Source organism: Mus musculus, chromosome 3 (assembly GCF_000001635.26).
Source record: "Mus musculus strain C57BL/6J chromosome 3, GRCm38.p6 C57BL/6J".
In the NCBI taxonomy this organism is placed as follows: Eukaryota; Metazoa; Chordata; class Mammalia; order Rodentia; family Muridae; genus Mus; species Mus musculus.
Window position 1 is genome coordinate 92,849,645 of NC_000069.6, and position 22,904 is coordinate 92,872,548.

A 22,904-nucleotide genomic window follows, 5' to 3' on the forward strand; every position below is an offset into this window, starting at 1 on the left:
CCACTCCCCCTGCTCACCAACCCACCCACTCCCTCTTTCTGGCCCTGGAATTCCCCTACACTGGGGTATAGAGCCTTCACAGGACCAAGGGCCTCTCCTCCCATTGATGACTGAACTGGCCAACCTCTGCTACATATGCAGTTGGAACCATGAGTCCCACCATGTGTCCTCTTTCAGCCACACTTTGCATAGTGACCTCACCCACATTTCTGAATCAGGCTTATGCCCCTACTGAGCCCTAGTTATCAATAATGACCTGGAGAGAATGCTGGGAGAAATAAGCAAGAAACCAATAAAGATTGTTAGGAAAGATTTTATTTGGAATCACAGAAGGAGATGAGACTAGTGAGTAAAATTTGAACTTCACTGAAAAAAATTCATCATCTCAAAATTCAGAACACAGAAAACAAGAAGGGAGGGAGGAATAGCAGGCAGGAACAGGTCCTGTGAACATGGTTTCTTTCTTTATTGCTTGTCTGAAGCCTTCATGACCCAGGTCAGCAGCAGTCCCCAGACTGCTGGTTACCACCACAGCAGCCACTGCTGCCACAGCAACCACTGCTGCCACAACAGTCACTGCTACCACCACTGCTACAGCATCCAGAGCTGTGTCGATGGCGACGAAGAGATCTGTGAGGCCTGTGGTGGCTCAGGCAGCAGCCTCCACCCCCAGAACTGCAGCAACCACCAGAGCTGCAGCAGCCACCAGAGCTGCAGCAACCACCAGAGCTGGAGCCACAGCAGCCCCCAGAACCCAGGCTACAGCAGGAAGACACAGGAGGGCACTTGGGAGGGCACTTAGGGGGACATTTTGGGGGGCATTTAGGAGTCTGGCATTTGGGAGGGCACTTGGGGGTGCACTTGGGAGGAGGCTGGCACTGTTGCTGGCTCTGCTGGCAGGACATTCTTGGGAGGAAGTCTGTAAACCTAAAGAGAAATATAAAAGCCATCAGCAGAAGTATCATGCAGACATATCCATCCTCAATTCTGTTAGACACTGATTCCAAGACAAACTGTTTCATGAACAAGACCTATAATTATTGGGGACCTGATGTTAAGTGAAATTGGTTGCATTATAAGATCTCTGATAGTATATTTTCCACCAGTAAGTGATTCTAAACACCTTCTGACATAGTCCTAAGATTCCCTAGGCACTGAGACAGAGCTCCTTGACACACAGGAATCTCAACATGATGGACTTAGCTTTCTTTCACACCTGTGAGACGCTGTCCTCTCTGAGAGCATTTTCTAGAAGAGGATTATAGGAGATGATGTTAAAGACCCTAACACCAGTAACCCAACTCTCCTGACACCTCCTGACTTATTATGCTCTCCCATTGCTATTTTCCCAGTTGCTTTTCTGTCCCAAACTGAGACCATCACAGCCCGAATACTTGTTTCACCAGGTGTTAACCAGACCAAGAGAGGAGCAGACCACCATACGCAAAGATAACTTCAGCTTAAGTCGAGATGAGACTGAAAAACAACCCTTCACCTTGGCTTCCCTGCCCCTGGGGTCTCCCCCACCTCCTTCTGCCCTCCTTCCAAGAAGTTCTGGCTCTCTCCCTCTCCAACCTTCCTTTCTAAGCACTCACTTGTTGAGCAGAAGAAGCAGGGCCTGAAACTGGTAACGCTGAGGACTGGTGGACCTAGCACAGGAGTCCTTTTATGCTAGGCCCGAGAAATTCTTAGAAGTGAGACACAGCATGTGTATGTAGAGCAGTCACTTTCACAGGCTGGAATGAAGATGACTCTCCTCATACTCCCTAGTCTGGAACTCTCGGATCTCTCTGGGAATAGTTCAAGAGGAATATGGTTAGTTAGAGACTACAAATATCTGTTCACCAAGTCTATTGCAGGCCAGCCATTCCACCTTCAAGCACTCACTCATTTACTAATTCAGTAAATATGTAACATCTCTATTACTTAGGTCCATAATTTTGCAAGATATTAATGCCAAAATATGACATGATTGCCATGAGGAACTTACACTCTTAGAGCATGAGTATGCAAGCAATGGTTTACAATGGTGTCATGTGACTATGATCTCTGGTTGGCTCCTTATTAGCTCTTACTATGTGTGGTGTCACAGTCTTTCTAATCTTCTAGGTAGGATACATTTTAGTCAGCTGTGGATTCCTCATACATTGTACATTGCTTGACACAGCACAGTTAGGAAGAAGATTAGCTATCAGGAAAGAGAATGACTGAAGTACTGAGACAGATACTAAGTTAGTAGCTCAGCAGCCTTTGGGGTTCAGAGTCTCATGAGGCAAGACAGAGTTCCAGTAATACAGAGTATCTTTTCTATTAGTACCAAATACTAACTCTAGAGATTAACTATCTGAATAGATAACTCTATTATGAATGAGGCTGGGTTGGCAAAGTATAATCTAAAGGAATCCATGAGGTGTAGGAGCTAAAGCCTTATTGAGCCCATGGACCTAGATTCACAGAGCACATGGAAGGGATGTCATAATGAGAGATGAGGAAAGAAGCAAATATTAATTTTACTTTAGAGGTTATTACAGGCTTTTGCTTTAGGGGTGATGTGAAACTTCTTAAGTATTAGCACTGTTGCGTTAGTGAGCTATCACAAGCTTTCAGCAGACACAATGAAAGTGAATAAATTAAGAAAAGTCTGATGTTTCTATCTGTTCCAATTCAGCAACACTAACTAGTACACACAGAGTTATATTACCATGAACAGGTGATTATCACGACATTTAATGAACTCATCATGACACTGGGTACTCTTTGAAGAGAGCACAGCAATTTTGTGGCAAGAGCCTGTCAATGTTTAATAGGAATATGCACAGAAGGATATTAGTTAAATCCAATTGTATGAGCTTTGTGGCAATTAAATGAGTATTTTAAAAAATCTACAAGTAGATAAAGTCACCAAAGCAAAGAACAAATGCTAAGACATTTTTAGTGGGTAGGTAAAGAAGACAGATTAATCTGTTTTCTTTTGTTTTGTTTCTTAAACTGTGAAACACATCCTGCACTTAAGGAAAGGGTTTATTTAGGCTCACAGTTCTAGGAGTTCAAAGTTTAGTAGCACTATCTGATAATGGTCTTTTTTTTCCTGGCAGAGCTCCAAGGAAGTTCAAGCATCACATGGCAAGAGACAGGTCACTGGTATGTATATATGATCCCACTTCCTTTTTTTCTTCTAGAGTCACCAAGATTTAACTGAGACAAATCCATCCCCAATAAATTTATCTACTCGTAATCACTTTCCACTTTCAGATGCCACATCTGTAAGCATTTTACTAGACTAAGTTTCAACTTTCTTGATATTTCACAAAAGTGGGTTAAATACCAGCAGTTAAAACTGCACACATAAATTTAAGAATATATGAAAGAAAGTTAAGATAGTTAGTTGATAAGTATCAGAAAAGAAAACAGCATTGTGGAAAAATTAGGAATAAATTTTCAAGGTTTCATAAAGTTTTTCCACTGCCAAACATTCTTCTGGTGTGTCTGAAGACAGCTACAGTGTACTTAGATACTGCAGACAGATCCAAGGGCAATATCTATATTAGTGCAATTTCAAAAACTACTTAGTACTTCAGAAAAGAAGTGGGTCCATGTAAAGCAAAGATCACTGTTTTAGAAAGATGAAGAAATGAATGAATGATGAACAAATCCTAAGAAAAGTCATGGCTGCTATATCACACATAGCAGCTGAGATAACTATGGCAAACCATACATTAGATTTTTTTCTAGATTTTTTATTTATTTGTTTGTTTGTTTATTTGTTTTAATTGGGTATTTTCTTCATTTACATTTCAAATGTTATCCCAAAAGTCCCCCAGAGCCCTCCCCTCAACTCCCCTACCCACCCACTCCCACTTCTTGGCCCTGGTGTTCCCCCATACTGAGGCATATAAAGTTTGCAAGACCAATGGGCCTTTCTTCCCAATGATGGCCGACTAGGCCAACTTCTGATACATATGCAACTAGAGACACGAGCTCAGGGGGTACTGGTTAGTTCATATTGTTGTTCCACTTATAGGGTTGCAGATCCCTTTAGCTCCTTGGGTACTTTCTCTAGCTCCTCCGTTGGGTGCCCTGTGTTCCATCCAATAGCTGACTGTGAGCATCCACTTCTGCATTTGCCAGGCCCCAGCATACCTCACAAGAGACAGCTATATCAGGGTCCTTTCAGCAAAATCTTGTTGGTGTATGCAATGGTGTCAGCATTTGGAGGCTGATTATGGGATGGATCCCTGGGTATGGCAGTCTCTAGATGGTCCATCCTTTCTTCTCAGCTCCAAACTTTGTCTCTGTAACTCCTTCCATGGGTGTTTTGTTCCCAATTCTAAGAAGGGGCAAAGTGTCCACACTTTGGTCTTCGTTATTCTTGAGTTTCATGTGCTTTGTAAAGTGTATCTTGTATCTTGGGTATTCTAAGTTTCTGGGCTAATATCCACTTATTAGTGAGTACATATCATGTGAGTTCTTTTGTGATTGGGTTACCTCACTCAGGATCATGCCCTCCAGGTCTATCCATTTGCCTAGGAGTTTTATAAATTCATTCTTGTTAATAGCTGAGTAGGACTCCATTGTGTAAATGTACCACATTTTCTGTATCCATTCCTCTGTTGAGGGGCATCTGGGTTCTTTCCAGCTTCTGGCTATTATAAATAAGGCTGCTATGAACCAAAGAATTACAGCAATTTAAAGAGCTCAGTTTTGAGAATTATCTTTTTGTCAACTAAACAAAAGTTGGCTTTTAAGAACATATGGATTTTAAGAAATGGATTATTCAAAAGCCAATGACAAATTTAATGTTGTTGACTCTGATTATATCTTCATTCAAGAGATACTGGAGCTAACAATTGAGAAACAGATAATTTAAAGAAAAAAGTAACTGATGACTTTCTGTGAACCATGTGAGATACAACAATGATGAGCCTACCAAAATACACTCCTGGGTACAATAGTGGCATGAATGACATGGGAATAACCAATTGCTTTGTAATAGAATTTAGGTTCCTGCTTAATGGAAGAAAACTTGGGACTTGTACTGTAAATCTTGCAAAGAACCTACAATTTCAGAGCTCATAGGCCGGAGGAATGAACCTTCTATTGCAGTTACTTTGCTAAAATTGAATAGCATCAAACTACCTTCCAAATATATATCTGTATACCCAAAAGTTAGTACAGCTCTCAGTTATCAGAAAAGTGTCTTTCTGCAGTGGACAGCCGTTCAGTAAAAGATTATAAACTGGAAGAAGTGAAGAGAACAGTGACTGTGGAATGCTCGGCCATAAATAGGCCATCTATACCATGTCTCTCCTCACAAAGCTCAGGAAACATTCAGAAGAGGGCATGGAAACCAATAAAAGTCATAGTTTGGGGAGGACTGCTGCAAGGCAGTATCTTCTGACATGATATGGCCATTATACCCACAAGCTCATAGCAGCTGTAGTTACCTGAATATGACCAATACATGATCAAGCCAATCTGCATTTCCTATGGGTGATGAAAGGACACATAAATCCCACTCCCATATGTGAAGCTACTGACAACTGATGGCTACTAAGGGAGATGCTTGGTTGGTTGACCTGGATCCTGTAAATCACCCCATACCTGACTGTACATGGTCTATTCATTGGATTCAGTAAATTATTGAAATGTGACGTTGGGACAGGAGTATGGGCTTATCTAGAAGAACTGGAGGAAATGAAAGAGGTCAGTATGATAAGAATACATTATTTGCATGTATAAAATTCTCACGGAATAAAACAGTTATTTTTTAAGAGGATAGCTGAATGAAGAGAACAGTAGTTGCTTAAGAATATTAGTTTAAAGGGATAGTTTTGGAATGGAAGAAACTTAAATTGGCATTGCTGCTCCCCACAAGACAAGTTGTGCAAATGTAAGGTACGTGTATTTCCCAAGATGAAGTACCATCTCTCCCAAAACTGTAGCTGTAATTCTGTTCATCAGCAAACACACTGTGGCACTGTCTACAAAGCTCTGCATTGAGGTTCCCAACTAAGGCTGCGACTTAGAAGTTGAAGAGCTACTAGAGCTACTTCTCTCCAGCTGATTGTTATTGCCTCACATGCTTGGGTATTTAAATAAGTTCTATTCCACCCAACAAGACTCCCTTACCTCCGAGAAGAACTGATATCATCTGTTGTAATTAGGAGTGTTCATTTCATCCTGTTTTTCTTGGTGTTTTCAATTAAGGCCATTGGCTGATATATAAAAAGCTAGCAGAAGAATGAGACATGACTCATTTAAAAGTATGTGTTAAAACACTCTGCATGCAAAGCATCACACTAAATGCATACAGTATCGGGAGATACTGGAAACCACCCTTATCATCAACAATGTATCTACAAAACTTTCCATCTAGAAGTCCAAACAAGTACTGCACTACTTTAACACAAGACAGAAAGTAGTAATTACAGAGAAGGTTGTTTTTTGGGAAAGCAAGGTGTAACCATCTGTAGATAAAGACTACATGCTGAAAATGTGCAGACATGGATGCAGAAATATGAATATCTAAGTGTATAAAAGAGGAAAGATAATAGGGGAGAGTTTCTGCATCGTTAAAACAGCTACATCAAATACTGAAGAAGAGAATATGATATAAAGTGATATGAGGGATACAGTTAAAACTCTGATCATAACATAAAACATTAATCTCTGATTGAATTAATGCCTCTATGGGTTGTATGAATTCAGAGAAGAAAACTATTTTTATGAGCTTGAAAAAAATAAAAGATGTTTTACACTTATAATAACTAATAGAAATTACAACTGGATTGAAATTTATGGTGGTTATATGATTTTAATTTTAAAAACTCAACAAGTGAGGATATTTCAAACAAATTTATAGCATAAATAGTTTTGCTATTTTGTTATTCTATTAAAAAATGTTTTATCACTAGATTAGTTATCTCCCAAACTCACGACTAAAATTACTCTTTTTTAAAAGATGAATTTAAAGGATTAGGCTAATTCAACTAATCAAGCATTTACCGAGCAGGCATAAAACCCTGAAATCAATCCACTCTACTGCATAAAACCTAGCATGTGGGCACATGCCCGCAATTGCAGCACTCGGGACCTGGAAGCAAGAAGATCAAGACTTCAAGGTCATCTTCAGCTGTATATCAAGTTCAAAGTCATCTTAGGCTGTGTGAGACTCTATTTTTAAGGGGAGGGGTAATTTTAAAATACAAATGATGTTTCTGGAGAGATGGCTCAGCAGTCAAGAGTATTCACCATTCTCACAGAGGACTAGAGTTCAGCTCTCAGCTCTCATATGGGGCAGCTGGCTATAAGTACAGCCCAGGGGACATGACTGGGTTCTTTAGGTTTCTTTATGCTCCTGCACTAATATGCATCTACCCACCCCTAACACACAAACACAGAACTAATAGAAAAAAAACTTCTAATTATAACTAAAGAATCTTGTTTTCCTTGGTGCAATGCAACCTTTCTCTTCCTCAGACTTCTCTTTACCCCACTCTGAATCATGAAGAAGATCTGACTCTCTTAAGACATTTGCAGCAATGAATATCTTCATAAGACACAGCTATACAGAGGAAGAGGGGAGGGACACAGAGTCTTTAACCATCTATTAACATGGAGACACTTGTTACACAAGAAAGATGAAGCTCCACCCAACAATTAAAAATACATTTTCATTTTCCACAGACTTATTCCTTTATAAGCTTTCATGTGAGAGGAATAAATAATTAATAATTAAATAACATGCCCTGAACTGTCAATATAGGTTTATAATGGGAGAAAGCACAGGTTTATTGTACCTGTCCTGCAGAGAGGTTGGACCTAGAGGGAGGTAGATAGAGATTAATGTTAGAGGACAGAGGGAAGTCCTACATTTCTCTTCCACATCCATTTGTATCTGGATCAATAGATGGATTGAACTTATTGTATTTAATTTTTACAACAAAGATAGCTACTTAATTAGGAGGACCCTCTTATAACTCTGAGTGTTATATCTCACATAATCCTTAGCGTGACATATGTAAAATAAGAATTAGTACTATTATTAAGTTTCTGAACATAGAAACTGTGAGAAAACAGGTTAAATAACTTACCCAAATTTCCACAATAGGCAGCAGGCCTGATATGTAAAACTATGTATTCTAACTTTAAAGCCATATTCAGTGTTGTATACCTAATCCCTTTCCTGCAGATTTCTTTCTTTAAAATCTAACTTCGTGGAGGAAGACATATTTGCTAGACAGGTACTTTTTCATGAACAAATATTCATAGGCCATTTGCTAACAAAAAGCATATAGTTAAGAAAAACAAAAAACCAAAGATCAATTGGGAAGGTTTCCTAATCCATCATGAAGCATACATGAACTTTCTGTTGACTCCCTCCAGTCCTATACTTCACTCCTAACCTCAGATCCTTCTACACTACCTCCTCTCCTTTAAGCTGTACCCATGATTTTCAGATGCTCTCTTGATCTCAGCTCAGGTTGTAGAAACATAAAAGCAATTCCAAAAAACTATACACGGTATTCATGCATACCATAAGAGCACTGTCTGGGAAGTCACAGGTATGGAGCAGGCCTGCTGGTTTGTGATGGCAAGGAAAGAGATGAAACAAATGGCAGGAGACTAAGAAGGAAGGTAGTCACCGCCATCCCTCCGTGAAGGAGGGTTGCTACTCTCCTCTAGGGCAGTCTTCTACTAATCCTAGCACCCTGAACACATGAACACCATGAGGAAAACCTTGACAGATGTACCAAGCCTGAATCTCAGGAAAACTGTGTACTACTTTTTAGCCAGATAACACACAAACACACACTCTTTTTCAGAGTTTGACCAATATTGTTCTCAAACATCACTCAAGGGCTAACAATAATAATCTACAAGTTGTATACACTGTGAAATGGCTGTTTTTTCCAAAGAGAATTGTCCTACTTGGTGTTTACTTAGTTCATCTCAGCATATTTCCCAATACATGGTGATATTTTCATTTTATTAGATCATTGTAGAAATTCTTATACTATTTTCTCCATCCTCTTTAATCTCTTGGTACTAGTTAATGTGAAAAAATAAAGATGTACAACTACATATTATATAATGCAGAGCAAAGTCTAATCTGAAACCAGTATGTGATTTGTGATTTTCTCTCAAAATAAAAATTAAGCTTTCACTCTGCTTAGAACAACCAGTATGGGGGCTCATCCTTGGTAGAGGCTAGTTCTCCTTCTCCTAGTAATTATTTGCATGGAGTTCTTTGTCCAGGAATGGGATCCTGTGAAACTTTTCCCTTTCCTGTTAACATGTCTGTTGATACTGCCATTGTTCTGATCTTATTTATGCAGCTCATTCTAGGAGAGACTGTTTCACAGCAGGCCTCCTGATACTCCGGTTTTCTTCCTCAATGTTCCTTATATAAACCCTGGTCTTCTATTGACCATAGTGACAGAATCTTTGTCCCCACACAGTTCCTCAAGTTATTTGCCTGTTAGTCAATATAGATAATCTAGAATTTATTGACACTAAGAATACTCATCTACTCACAGGGAGGATATGCCTGCCATTCATTAAGCCATAAGCAGCTCATGATTCCCTGTAGATAACCAGGCAGTGTCCAGACAGGATGGGAAGTATGACAGCTCCATCCCAGACCTATTAGGATCATTCCTAGTGCTCAGCAGCAAACAACTGCATGGGCTTTTGACTATGCTCCAATTACCCACTACCTATGGGCTTCACTGATGTTGAACAATGGTGCATGAAGGGTGCACCTGCAGCGCAGACTTTCAATAATTCCCAAATATACTTTTTCAGGTGAGAGACCCCATCTTTTGCTAAAGTTTGTAAATCTCTGGCTTAAGTTTCATGTGAGCTTGTCAGGCAGCCTCTCCTCAATCTAAGTTAAGCATCCTTCCTTTGTGCTCCCATAATATCTACCTACTGTAGTAAATATTTTATCTTTGCTGTTTGCCATGATAGCTTAACCAGGACACTGAACTTACCAGAGGCAGAAACCACACATTCCTTATCTCAATGTTTCCCACACCCATCTCAAAGCTCAGAGCATGTACACTTTGTTCATTGACTAAGGGTTATAAGCACTTTCCAGAGGCGTGAGAACTGAGTGGTAAAGGTCCAGGAACAAATAATACAGATAACTTTCAAGATGCCAAGATAAAACTCAACTCTGCCTGGAACTTCTAGAAGGATCTTAATGTATCCTCGGGACTTAATGTAAGTCCCTAACTACAGGTCTCCTGGCAGTCCCACCTGGGGAGGCCATCAGGCTGGGTATGGGTATTCCCAAGGACGTTACTCACTGCCTACCCTTCTCAGTGCTTGGTGCTGCATACTCTGTAGTGCTTTGAGGGATCAATATTGGAAGAGACAGGATTAATCTGCATTACTTTTGAAACATGAATAACATGAAAATGAAGGTAGACAGAACAGAAGGATGAAGATGAAAGAAGTACTCGAGGAGGAAGGAAACAACGGATGAGTCACATTTATTACTCCTGCTCTGATTCCTGCCTAACCATGTGCCTATCCTCTGATCTGGTTGAGTGCATCACCATCTCAGACTCCCAGTTTTCTGTGCTGTAAACATAAACAGTGATGGTGTTCTTATTTCATTTGCTGTTGCATGTGTTTACTATTTGAACAAAATAATGAATTTAAAGCTGCTCAATTCAAAATGCGTGGAAGCCAGATTTTACCTTGAAGCTTTTGGTTAGCATTACTACTGGTACCTATAGGAGACCTAGAGGACTAAAGGGAACAGTGTGAAAAGAGGCTGAAATCAAAACAGTTGACAGCACCCACATGACATCTCACAGCTGTCTGTCTGTAACTCCAGTTTCAGAGAATATGGCACCCTCATACAGAAATGCATGCAGACAAAAACACCAATGCACATAAAATAAATAAATCCTTAAAATAAAAAAAGAAGCTCACTACTAAGTGAGGATAAAACTTTTACCTGCCCCCTGGGTAATATGTAAAATGTATTCTTCCAATCAGTTCTGCTGCCTGCTTGAGAGTTTCATGCAGACATTGTTCTTGGTGTTGGGTATACAGATAGTAAATAGGCACCAAAGATCTAACAGGAAAGGAACACAGTAAAGAAATGGATACAAACTGCAGCATCAGGCAGAGAAAGAGTCAGCACCAGTATTGAAAGAGGCAGGAAGGAAAAAAGTAAGAAAGAACAAAGAGTGGATACAGCACTTAGTCCTGTGGTTGAAGGCCAAGTATGTGATGGAGTGCTTAGCACCATGCTATGCTCACAAGAGCATTCAACTCCTGTATGAGGAAGCCACAGAAGCTGTCCTCCATGGTGTTACTTGAATTATAAGAATTAAATCTCCACATAGCAGACACATAAATATGAAGAGTCATTATTTTATGTGACAAGAATATATTGACTCTCATCTGATGTGTCGATTTGGTGATTTCAAGCAAATAAGGCCTAGTTCTTATTTCAGAGTGCTCAGGCTAAGGTAGGAGAAGATGAACAGGTCTCCTATAGGCCCACGTGTATCAGACACGAGGCTGGCCATGGATACTCACTCCCTGCTTTTCTGAGCCTACACATTCTATTCCACCCCCTCTTTTTCCCTGTGGCCCAGCCTACCTTGACACTCATCTGTCTCACGCAGCAGATGTTCAAATCAGGTCATGAATTGCCACCAGCTGGGTGGAGATACAGGAATGACATCTGATGGTGAGATACAGCTTACCATTTTCTGTCTAATGACATGATCCAGATCCCCCCTCCTGCCAAGCACTGACTCTACTCTGTCTTCCCCTCTAAGTGATACTTCATAGTTACCAATCAAACCTCTTTGCCCTATTTCCAGTATTTAAGCAAGATATTCTATGTGATTTTTGAGGAAGATTCAGAGAATTGAAATACAACATATCCAAGTCCCTCCCTTTGATATTCTTTCATCTCCTAAGTCTCTGGTATATTCTAGAGTCCCCCCCCCCCCACTTCCCACCTCCAAAGGTTGTATATTTCCATTCATTCTGCAGCTCTATGGGATTCACTCATGGTCCTCCTACCCAAAACCTGATTATGCTCCCCTTTTCCCCTGCCCATCTTCCTCCCTCTCTCACCCAGTTTCCTCTCTCCCTCTGCCCTCTGGTTTCTTCTCTCTCCCTAATCCATCTCCAGTAGAAAGACAGGGCATTAAGTGGAGGGATGGGTTTGCCATCCCACAGTCAAAATCTCTGACTCAGAATTGTCCCTACCTAAAAGAACTGCAAAGACAAAAATGGAGGAGACTGAGTGAAAGGAGGTCCAGTGACTGGTCCAAATTAGGGCCCATCTCAAGGAGAGGCTCCAAGATCTGATACTATTAAGGAGCTTAACTTAGCCCTCTGAGAAGCCCAACAAACAGCTGACTGAGACAGAAATAGATACTTATACCTAACCAATGGACAGAAGCTGGGGACCCCTGGAATTGAATTAGGGAAAGGCTGGAAGAAGCTAAGGAAGAGGGCAACACCATAGGAAGACCAGCAGTCTCAACCAACCTGAGATCTCTCAGGCACTGAACCACCAACCAGGCAGCATATACTAGCTGGTCTGAGGCCCCCAACACAAACACAGCAGAGGACTGCCTGGTCTGGCCTTAATGAGAGAAGATGCACCTAACCCTTGAGAAACTTGAGACCCCTTTGAATTGGGAGGCCTGGGGGTGTGTGGAGGGGTGGGGATGTGGAGACATCCTTTTGGAGACAGAAAAGGAGGAATGGGATAAGGAACTGTCAGAGGGCAGAATGGGAGATGGGTAATGACTATTAAGGATTAATAATAATAATAATAATAATAATAATAATAATAATAGAATTACAAGGTATTCTGAGTGACTATCTCTTCTGAAATCACTCATTTTACAAAAAAAGAAACTTAGGTTCAAGGAAGTGATTTATTCTGTATACCAAAGGTAATTTGAAGAAACTTTGGAATGAAAATAGAAGTTAAAGAAGCTGGAAAGTGATTATTGCAGTGTTAAATGGTGAGTCTTCATAACTTTATCTACAACAAAATCCTTCTCTCGTGACATTTTACTAACAAAGGATTTCAAATTATGTTAATGCTTTCATGCCTTTTATCTGACTGCCCTCCTTTTACTAGCTGCCACACATATTTATTGGTTGCAATCATGGAAAGAAAGCTGTTAACTACTGTTTTAAAGTTATTTCATGTGCTACTATAGGCGATTTTTATTACACAGTCCCCCTGGATCAGAGATCACATTATCTGCATAGAGTCACAGGGCCTCACTCAAGTCCATTATCTTTTATCTTACTGTAGAGCTATCTATTACTACCTTCAGACTGCTAATTAGTTCAGCCCAAATCTCAGTACCCAGGTAAGAGAATGCCACACACATAATGGCCAACACAGTGACTGGCATATAGAAGAAGACCCTCAACTATTTGTTGATGAGCATATTTTTCTCACAGATTATTTAAATTATTGACCATAAATTTGTATATATGTAAGAATTAAATATATATACATATGTGTATATACATACATATATATGTATATGTGTGTATATATACACACATACACATATATATACATATATGTGTGTATGTACATATATGCATATATTTGTATATATACATATATATGTATATATGTGTGTGCATATATATATATATGTATATATATGTATACATAAAATTATTTTTAGTGGTTTGGGGAAATGCGAATCTGTCTATCTGCATTAGATTTACTTGTTAGGAATTTTCACAGAACCACTATCCTGGGAGGAAAAATAAAAATAAAAAATCTATCCTTCCCAGGTAAGGGAGTTGTGGATATAATCAGTGTACCTTGTTATACCATAAATCTGCAGGGAAGTGACTCGTGCTAGATTCCACACAGCAGCAGCGTGGCTTGCCCAAGAAGAAGATGCTTCTCACCTCACAGAGATTTGATTCTGTGGTCTGAGTTTGTGAATCCCTCAAAGCTACTCATTGTTAAAATTTCAGCATACCCAGTACAGGGGAAACACCAGAGCCAAGAAGTGGGAGTGGGTGGGTAGGGGAGCAGGGGTCGGGGAGGGTATAGGGGATTTTCAGGATAGCATTTGAAATGTAAATGAAGTAAATACCTAATAAAAAATTGAAAAAAAAAAGATTTCAGCATCTACTGTAAAGGGACTAGGAATTAGAAAAATCAGTTTCACATAAGAAGTGATGTCAGATGTTTAGGTTATAAAATGCAGAATTCCATTTTGATTAGCCTAAAAATTCCCCAAAATCAAATATATAAAAGGCCACACTTCTTTTTTTATTTATTTTTAATTTATTTTTTACACTCCAGATTCCATTCCCCTCGCTCCCCTATCCACCCTCCGACTGCTCCACATCCCACACCTCCTCCCCACCCCCCTGTCTCCATGTGGATGTCCACACACCCCACCCCACCTGACCTCTAAATTCCCTGGGGCCTCCAGTCTCTTGAGGTTTAGGTGACATCTCTGAATGAACACAGACTCATAAGTCCTCTACTGTATGTGTGTTGGGGACCTCATATCAGCTGGCGTATGCTCTATTTGATGGTCCAGTGTTTGAGAGATCTCGGGACTCTAAGGAAAAGGCCACATTTCTAACTTATCAGTTTTAGAAACAAGAAAGTCGCCATCATGTCCTTCAAAGATCCTCGCATACCAGAACATAATATCACCTAATATTCTCTCTTAATATTGTCCATTACAGTTGTGCAAACTAGACACAAGATGGAGTTACATGCAGGCCTAGGAAAGAATAAGGCAAACTAATGTTACTATGTGATTGCTTTGTGCTGTTTATTCATCCTTAAATGCAATTTTTTTTTCATTATAGAGAAATAACATTAAAACATCATATGTTACCACCTGGCTCCTCAGATCCTCAGAGCAACTGCTTAGATCCCTATGATGACTTGAGCTGCTTTTAGCAGTGCTACCAGGCTCTCCTGCTGCCTATATGCTCCTCTCTTCTCCTGTCAGACCGTTGAATGTATTGAGACCCTAGCACAGAAATATATACCCTCACCCCTAAAGAGAGTTGCTGAGTCCTGTCCCACCTGGAAAAACTGTACTTTCTCTGAGACATCTTGTTCCATTCTCCTGACAATGCAAAATTACACAATGCTTGGAACTCTCTCCTTCATACTTATCATCCTAGTTGAGTTATCATCATTTACATCCATTTATTTCTTTATTAAAATGTTGAATGGTGCATTTCCCTTCTTGGTCTCTCTCTCTCTCTCTCTCTCTCTCTCTCTCTCTGTGTGTGTGTGTGTGTGTGTGTGTGTGTGTGTGTGTGTGTGTGTGTGTCTGTCTCTGTCTCTCTGTGTGTGTCTCTCTCTGTCTCTCTCTGTCTCTCCCTGTCTCTCTCTGTCTCTCTCTCTCTCTCTGTCTCTGTCTCTGTCTCTCTGTCTCTGTCTCTCTCTCTCTCTCTCCCCTCTTCTCTCTCTCCTTATAAGCTCCAAAATCATAAAGAAGATACCTGGGACAAAATAGATTTCAAATATCTATATATTAAGGAATCCTTGAAAATCTGGCATGTGACTTGTCTATAGTCTTTCCAGAATAGCCATGTTTCTGGGAGCAGACAAGCTCTGACTTTTGGCTATTTGGTCTCCTGAAGTTTGTATTAAACAGAGACCCCTGAAATTCAGTGTTGTATTCACTGGTAATATCTCTTCTGTACTCATTTCAGGTCCCTTTAAAGGCTAAACACTCTGTGTTTTCTTTTCTATACGTCCATCAAACACATAGCAAGGCTTTCCTACAGGTGTGGATTGTAGAAAGTATTTAGGTTCTATTCCATCTTGTGTATTCGTGGGGGGTCAGAGAATTCACTTCCAAACTGAAAATAAATTTCTTGGACTGATAATAACACAGGTAATCCACACACTTCTAAAAGTATCTTGCATTTCAATGTAAAACGTGAGAACATCTTAGAGGCTTTAATGAAGGGTAGGGGAGAGACTGAAAGAGATCTTACAGTGAGATATAGGAACCTAAATATGCAACCTCACACTTGTGATATCAGGACTCAAGAAGCAGGAGCTAGAGGAACACCGATCACCTTAAGTTCCGGGTCATCCTGCACTACCTACAAGGTTTGAGCCTGAGAGTTACATATGGAAAACTTGTTTTGACAATGACCCAGTAGGAAGGACCTAGTTAGATAACTTAATTAGAGACACAATGGAATATCAGAACTCAATAATAACAGGATATAATTATATGCACTATCCAATGTAACATTTATCATTTACTGCATTCAGACAGTACATCTATGAAATGTAGAGGGAAAATGAATGGACCTGGAAAGTATAATATTAAGTGAGGTAAACCAAATTCAGAAAAAGCAATATATGGATCCTAACTTGTAATATATAGATGGATAGATAGACAAGTGGGCAGATTGATAGATAGTGATGTAAATGCGGGTAAAGCCTAGACACCTGAGAAGAGGATGCCAGAGTGAGAGTTCAGTGGTTAAAAACATTTGCTGTTCGTGTAGACGACCCAGGATTGGTACCCAGCAACCACATAATAGCAGCTCACAAACCTCTGCAACTCCTGTTCCAGAGTTTTTTAAAGACAGCAAGTATTATAAGAAAAAATGTTTTTATCTAGTATAAGAAAGGAAAAAGAAGGGCTTGAGAGATGACACAGAAGTTAAGAGTGCTTACTGTTCATACAGAGGAATTGTGTTCAGTTTCTTTTCTTTTATTACATATTTTCTTTATTTACATTTTAAATATGATCCCCTTTCCTGGTTTCCCCTCCAAAATCCCCCATCCCCTCCCCACCAACCCACCCACTCCTGCTTCCCTGTCCTGGCATTCCCCTACACTGGAGTATCCAGCCTTCACAGGACCAAGGGCCTCTCCTCCCATTGATGACCGACAAGGCCATCCTCTACTACACATGTAGCTGGAGCCATGGGTCCCTCTATGTGTACTCTTTGGTTGGTGGTTTAGTCCCTGGGAGCTCTGAGGATACTGGTTGGTTCATATTGTTGTTCTTTCTATAGGGCTACAAACCCCTTCAGCTCCTTGGGTCCTTTTCTTGCACCACATGGATGCTCGCAGCTGCCTGCAACTCCTGTTCCAGGAATCCGATTCAGTCATCTGGCTTCTATGGGCACTGTGCGCACATGGTATATATAAACTCACTCAGGCACATATGCATACATGTAAATTTAAAATTTTTAAGAAAAAAAGGAAAAATTAGAATAATTGCTCATGCTAGTTACATAACTGTTGAACAATTGCTGTAGGAAAGCACCTTATCCTCATGTTAACTTCAGAGTAAGCAGTGCTCTCTTCGTATGCTGAAAGAACCACATGATGGTGTAGGAAGAACACAGGATCCTGGGCAAGGCTATTCCTGGCTCTGACTGGGATGCAAGCTTAGTGGGGTTGTATAGAGAGAGGGCCTATGATTTAAGGAGCATTAGGTCTTTAAACATTCAGAAACAACAGAGCATTAAAGATAAATAACTTTATAGTTATATTTCACTATTTCTCCTTCTTTCTCCTCCTCTGCTCTCTTCTCTCTCTCTCTCTCTCTCTCTCTCTCTCTCTCTCTCTCTCTCTCTCTCTCTTTCTCTCTCTCTCCCCCTTTCTCTCTCCCATTCATTTATATATTCGGTGTATTCTCTATGTGTGTGCCTCTGTATGTGCACAGGTGAACAATATTGCTCATGCATATCTTTGGAAGTCAGACGTTAACTTCAGATGTTCCTCAGGGTGCTGTCAATCTTGGTTGTTGTTATTGTTTGTCTGTTTCTTGGTGTTTGTTTGTCTGTTTTATTTTAGAAAGTGTCTATCACTTGCTGGCCTGAGACTCACTGAGTAGATTAAGTTGGCTAACCTCTTCATTACTGGGATTACCAGTATGCAGCATCCGTGTCAACATGCCAAAACACTTATATGTGGATTCTCTGGATTGGACTCATTTTCCATAAGAAGCATTTTGCCAGCAGAGCTACCTCTCCAGGAACCATCACCACCCATGTATTTTTCATGTGTACATAAATTAGAGTCTTCAGACATAAAAGATCATGCAAAACAATCTATAACTGAGTTCTAGTCACAAAGGCAAGCTGGACTCAGAGCTAAGATGCTTGTTACAGAAGGTTCTCCTTATTCTTGAAGACACCTTTCTTACTGTCATGGCTGACCTGAACACTGTCTACCCACTCCAAGGGAGTCCTTGCCTACAGCAGAAGGCCTGTACCCTATGCTCTCAAGAGGAAAAGTCTAATAAATGAGAAACATGTAATGCACAAAGCCCACCAATATCAAACCACATTCAATGTAGTAGTACCACCCTACTATGCTCCTGAGATTTGAGTTCAAAGGTCCTCCAGGATCCAGAAGAGAAACTCAAGGGTTACATAGCAATGACATCAAAGGCCATGTCTTCTTGAAGGTCTGTGGCAAAATTCACACAGATTAATCAGAGGGAAAAAATGAAGGAGTCCTCAAACCCAAAGTCTACAGCCTTACTCAAACTAAGCTGTTCATAGCATTCTAGACCATGTGTGAAGTCTGGGAGTTCATCAGCTTCACTTACTTGTGCTGTCCATTTAGATCTTTAATCTAATAGCTGAAAACCAAGAGCAAGAAAAGGCACACCAGGGTGTATAATGAGAAGCAGAAACGTAGAGCAAATAAATTAACAGGAGCCGCCGTGCCTTGCATTCAGAGCTTTATTCTTGCCACAGTTTGGGGGGTTGCGCTAACTCTGGCAGGATGCCTTGATAAAAGAGCAAAGTTAAGAACTAGGGAAGCAGTTGTCCGGTTTGGGTAAGACCAGAAGACATAGCAGGAGGGACATTTTGGAAGCATAACCGTTCTTTTGTGTCTAACAGCAGCAATCATCCTCATGATCACAGCATGCAGGACCTCTGGATCTCATGGGAATAATTCCCAAACAGCAACACCCAGAGCCACAGCAGCTGTTGCAGCCGCCGCAACCCCCGCAGCCCCCGCAGCCCCCGCAGCCTCCAGAACTGCAGCACCCAGAATCCTCACAGCAGCTAGAAGATCCTGTATTCCATCCTTGAGGCCGCTGGATCCAGCGTCTCAGAGGACTCACCCCAAAGCTCCGGGGAGCCAAACAGCAGTAGCTGGTGGAACAAGGGGCAGAGCACGGGTCAGGAACACAGCCCTGAGGTCCTGAGCCACTTGAAGAAGCCTGAGTATAGTAGGTCTGATAAGGAACCTGATACTGGACATAATATGTCTGAGCCTGGCAGGGAGCTGGACACTTGACAGAGGTCGTCTGACACGGAGCTGGGCACTTCACATTAGTTGTCTGGCATGGGGCGGGACATTTCACATAGGTCTTCTGGCATGGGGCTGGGCATTTCACACAGGTCGTCTGGCATGGTGCTGGGCACTTCACATAAGTAGTCTGGCATGGGGCTGGGCATTTCACGTATGTCTGGCAGGGAGTTGGGCATTTCACGTAGGTTTTGGTCTGACACGGAACTTGGTATCTCACGTAAGTTTGAGCAGGAACTGGAGCTGAGTATCTCACAACAGTTTGAGGCTGGTAGGGAGCAGGCCCTGGAGCACCAACAGCTTGGATCTGGCCTGAAACCTGGCCTTTCCCAAAGGCACCATCACTACCTTGCCCCACTCCCAGTCCGGAACCCTTCACGCAAGATGGAAGGAACTGTGGCTGCTTCTGTTGGTCACACATCTTGCTGTAGTTTTAAAAAATCTGAAAAGAAAACATTCATCAAAACTGTAAGATGAGAAAGGTTTCCACAAAATTCTGCAGTGCATCCACTTGGGAGGGTGATCTGAAAAAGGTCTCCTTTTTGAGAAGGTCATTACCATCCAGGGGCTGTCTGTCTGATAGTAAGGTAGGTGTAGAGTCAAGGATTCTAGGTTCATTTCTTACACCTTAACTGGCTGTGTGACTTCAGACAAGTCCTCACTCAACCCTGCTACTGTTTCTATAGTAGAGCTTGAAACAGGAACTTACATTTCTACCAAACTCTCCAGGTCTCCTCTTTTTACTTCAGTATCTGCATTGGCGATCAGCCTTATATTACTCTTCAACCAGTTGAGCCTCCATCAATCCATCCCTTAGGGGTGGCAGTACTTCTTATTCCTTCCAACCCAGGAAGTCCTCAGGGAGGGCAGATGTATGTGCCTGAGGTAACTTGAGTCTTTAACTGAACCTAACAGAGCAAAGCACAGGCTCACGCCTTAGTAAGTTTCTACCATTTGCCTGTTGTTTGAACACTTGAATATTGGTTCACTTTGTTAATAAGTAGAACCAAGGAAAAAATGAAACAAATGTTCCCAGAGGAACCTGGTTCTCTTGAAGTCCCTGCACAGGTAGTACTGCCCCCTCCCCTATCCAGCACGAGTTTCAGTTTCCCACTATCAAAGGCATTCTCCTTCACAGATATCCCCTGGCTCATTATTTATCCCATAATACTCCACCCCAACTCTACCTCAAGTCTATTTCTTGCCAAACAACAAGACTTACCTTCTTTCCTGGCAGGAGCAACACTGGGAGAAGCTAAGACTCTGAAGAGCTGGCATTTGGCGAGACTTTTTATAGGGTGGCAATGAAGCAATTTGATGCCATTTAAATGAAGCACCTGGGATCACGAGGACAAGAGCTGATATTGCATTGGTGAGATTCCTCCCCAGTATGCCTGACTGTTCACTCAGAGGCAGGGCATGTCTCTACTTGACACTGAATTTTCCTAAATATGAGATAAATTTTCCTAAATATGTTTCTTCTTCATGAAACAAGCCTCCTTCTCATCCTAGAAGCCACGTGTTATCTGGTGCAATCTGACCCTGATGTAGGGGCGTTTAGTTGAGACTCTCACTACTTCACACACTATGTTTAAAGCTGCTCTGTGTCCTTCAAACCGACATACTCATTCCTGCTGGGGATTTCTTGTGGTTTCTACTGGTTAGGGTTGTTGGAGAAAGACTTTGACATGGTGGTCTCTGGCTCAGTATAGTGGGGAGGTCATCACGAACTTGTTTATCCATGAACCATAGGGCTTTCCTAGGTAATGTGGGAACTGAATAGATTCTGTATGATCTCAGACCCCAGGAATTAGGTCTTCAAATTGGCTCATCTCAGCTTCTCCTATCCCCATGGCCTTCCTTCAACTCATCTTCCTGAGTCTCATTTCCAGAAATAGATTCCAGAACCTAGGATTGGGGGAATTCCAGACAAATGTTTGTGAGTGAAGATAATGATAAAATCTATAGCCTAGTTGAATATTTTGAGGGGCCAAAAATGTATAAGGCAGATGCATGCAACAGAAGCCAGGCCTGAAGAATAATGAGGGTTCCAAAGCATCCAAAATGAGTAAGTATTGCTACCAGTCTTTCATGATTGAATTGTCTTTGAATACAAGCCACATTTTATTTCCTCAATACAGTAAATGTGGAAAAAATTCAAGAATAATATCTCTTGATCACTATTGAATACTGCTGTAGTCTATGTCTCTGTTTAGTTTTCATCATAACTCTGTGATGGGGCTCTAGAGGAAGGAAAGACACGGGTCCAACTACCTCCCCGAGTCATTGTTATCAGTGGCTAACAGAGTACCATAAGAACCTAGACCTGTCCAGCTCCATAGCCCATGCCTTTCCCACTATGCCTTGAGGGAAGTGTGTGGGATCATCTATGGGAGGCTATAAAGCTTGTATCTGGAATTGGTTTCAAATGCTTCTTCCTCAAATCAACCAGTCAAGGCTTCACAAGTCACTGCAACCTCCCAAGTGAAAGGTGTTTCTAAATTGGCTCCTAATAGATCCTCAGTTCCCCAGGATCCATAACTCGTACCTAAAAATATCAACGTGCCACTAGGTCACTGATCTTGCCATACCCCATATCAGGTCTTACAAAGTCTATCCTAGACATTTTAGAGGAAAGAAGAAGGGGACATTCTGCTCCAGGCTTGGAACGTGCTGGCTCTTCCTGTCATCCCTGCCCAGTAGGCTTGCCACATTGTGTATCATCCATGTGAAGCCCACTGTCTGTCAGGAGTAAAGGAGTTAAAGGGGCTATTGGTCCAGGCCTCCATAGTCCTCAGTTGTTTCCCAGGCCTAATGTTTCATTGAATGGAGAAGGAAACAATCGCTTGGTGGAGAGAGGGATGTCAAACTCTTCACATCAATAACTTGTTAATTTAATCTTTGTGATAATAGCTAAAATAAAACAGGACATAGATAGACAACTGTGAAAAATCACTTAGCTACAACTAGTGAAGCCATAATTTAAAACCAAGAATGAATTATTCAGAGCCTATTATTTCCCCACAACAAACTGCTTCTGGTTGGCATGTTGTTTCAGTTTCAGTTGTACAGCCCTCCATATTGTATGTAGCATGGGGTAGGTAGCTCTATTCACAGCAATGACAATGACTTAGAAGGCCATTGGTTTCAAAACATGCCCACAGAACAGGACAGACACTTTTCAGGGTATCATTGAAAAGAACTGACCCCCTTGTCATACAATTCCTCAGCCCCTCTGCTATTTCAATATTTGATTATAAGGGTCTGTTTTACACACAAAATGTTTGCTTTCATAGACTACCTGCCCACGGAGTTATATGCAGTAGTTTATTATTCTCTGGAGTTGAAAAGTATGGGTTGATTACCATATTTCATCTTAGGACCTGGGAAACATTAACAGTTAATGAAATGAATTGGTGAATGAGTGGGAATTTGTTACATTGAGGTCGCAGAATAATTTCCCTCCTCTTGGGGTTAAAGTGATACTGCTCTGCCGTTAGTCAATCTGTGTGTCTCATGCCAGCTCTGAGCTCTGATTGGCCCACTTCCTGCTCTGTAGGGTGAGGTTCTCACTAATGGTTTTGACATCTTCAGG

At 41.2% G+C, this 22,904-nt stretch overlaps 2 protein-coding genes across 2 annotated transcripts; both read right to left on the bottom strand.

Annotated features, from left to right (window-relative positions):
• Positions 1 to 304: 304 nt before the first annotated feature.
• Positions 305 to 1,642, bottom strand: Lce1l (late cornified envelope 1L). The gene is made up of 2 exons (NM_028628.2): positions 1,596 to 1,642; positions 305 to 927 (listed from the first exon to the last, which is right to left on the bottom strand). Exon 2 carries the CDS (start codon positions 903 to 905, stop codon positions 498 to 500), a length of 408 nt encoding a protein of 135 aa, NP_082904.1. The 5' UTR covers positions 906 to 927; positions 1,596 to 1,642; the 3' UTR covers positions 305 to 497.
• A 17,072-nt stretch (positions 1,643 to 18,714) lies between these two features.
• Positions 18,715 to 20,561, bottom strand: 2310050C09Rik (RIKEN cDNA 2310050C09 gene). The gene is made up of 2 exons (NM_025621.2): positions 20,532 to 20,561; positions 18,715 to 19,751 (listed from the first exon to the last, which is right to left on the bottom strand). Exon 2 carries the CDS (start codon positions 19,728 to 19,730, stop codon positions 18,888 to 18,890), a length of 843 nt encoding a protein of 280 aa, NP_079897.2. The 5' UTR covers positions 19,731 to 19,751; positions 20,532 to 20,561; the 3' UTR covers positions 18,715 to 18,887.
• Positions 20,562 to 22,904: the final 2,343 nt, after the last annotated feature.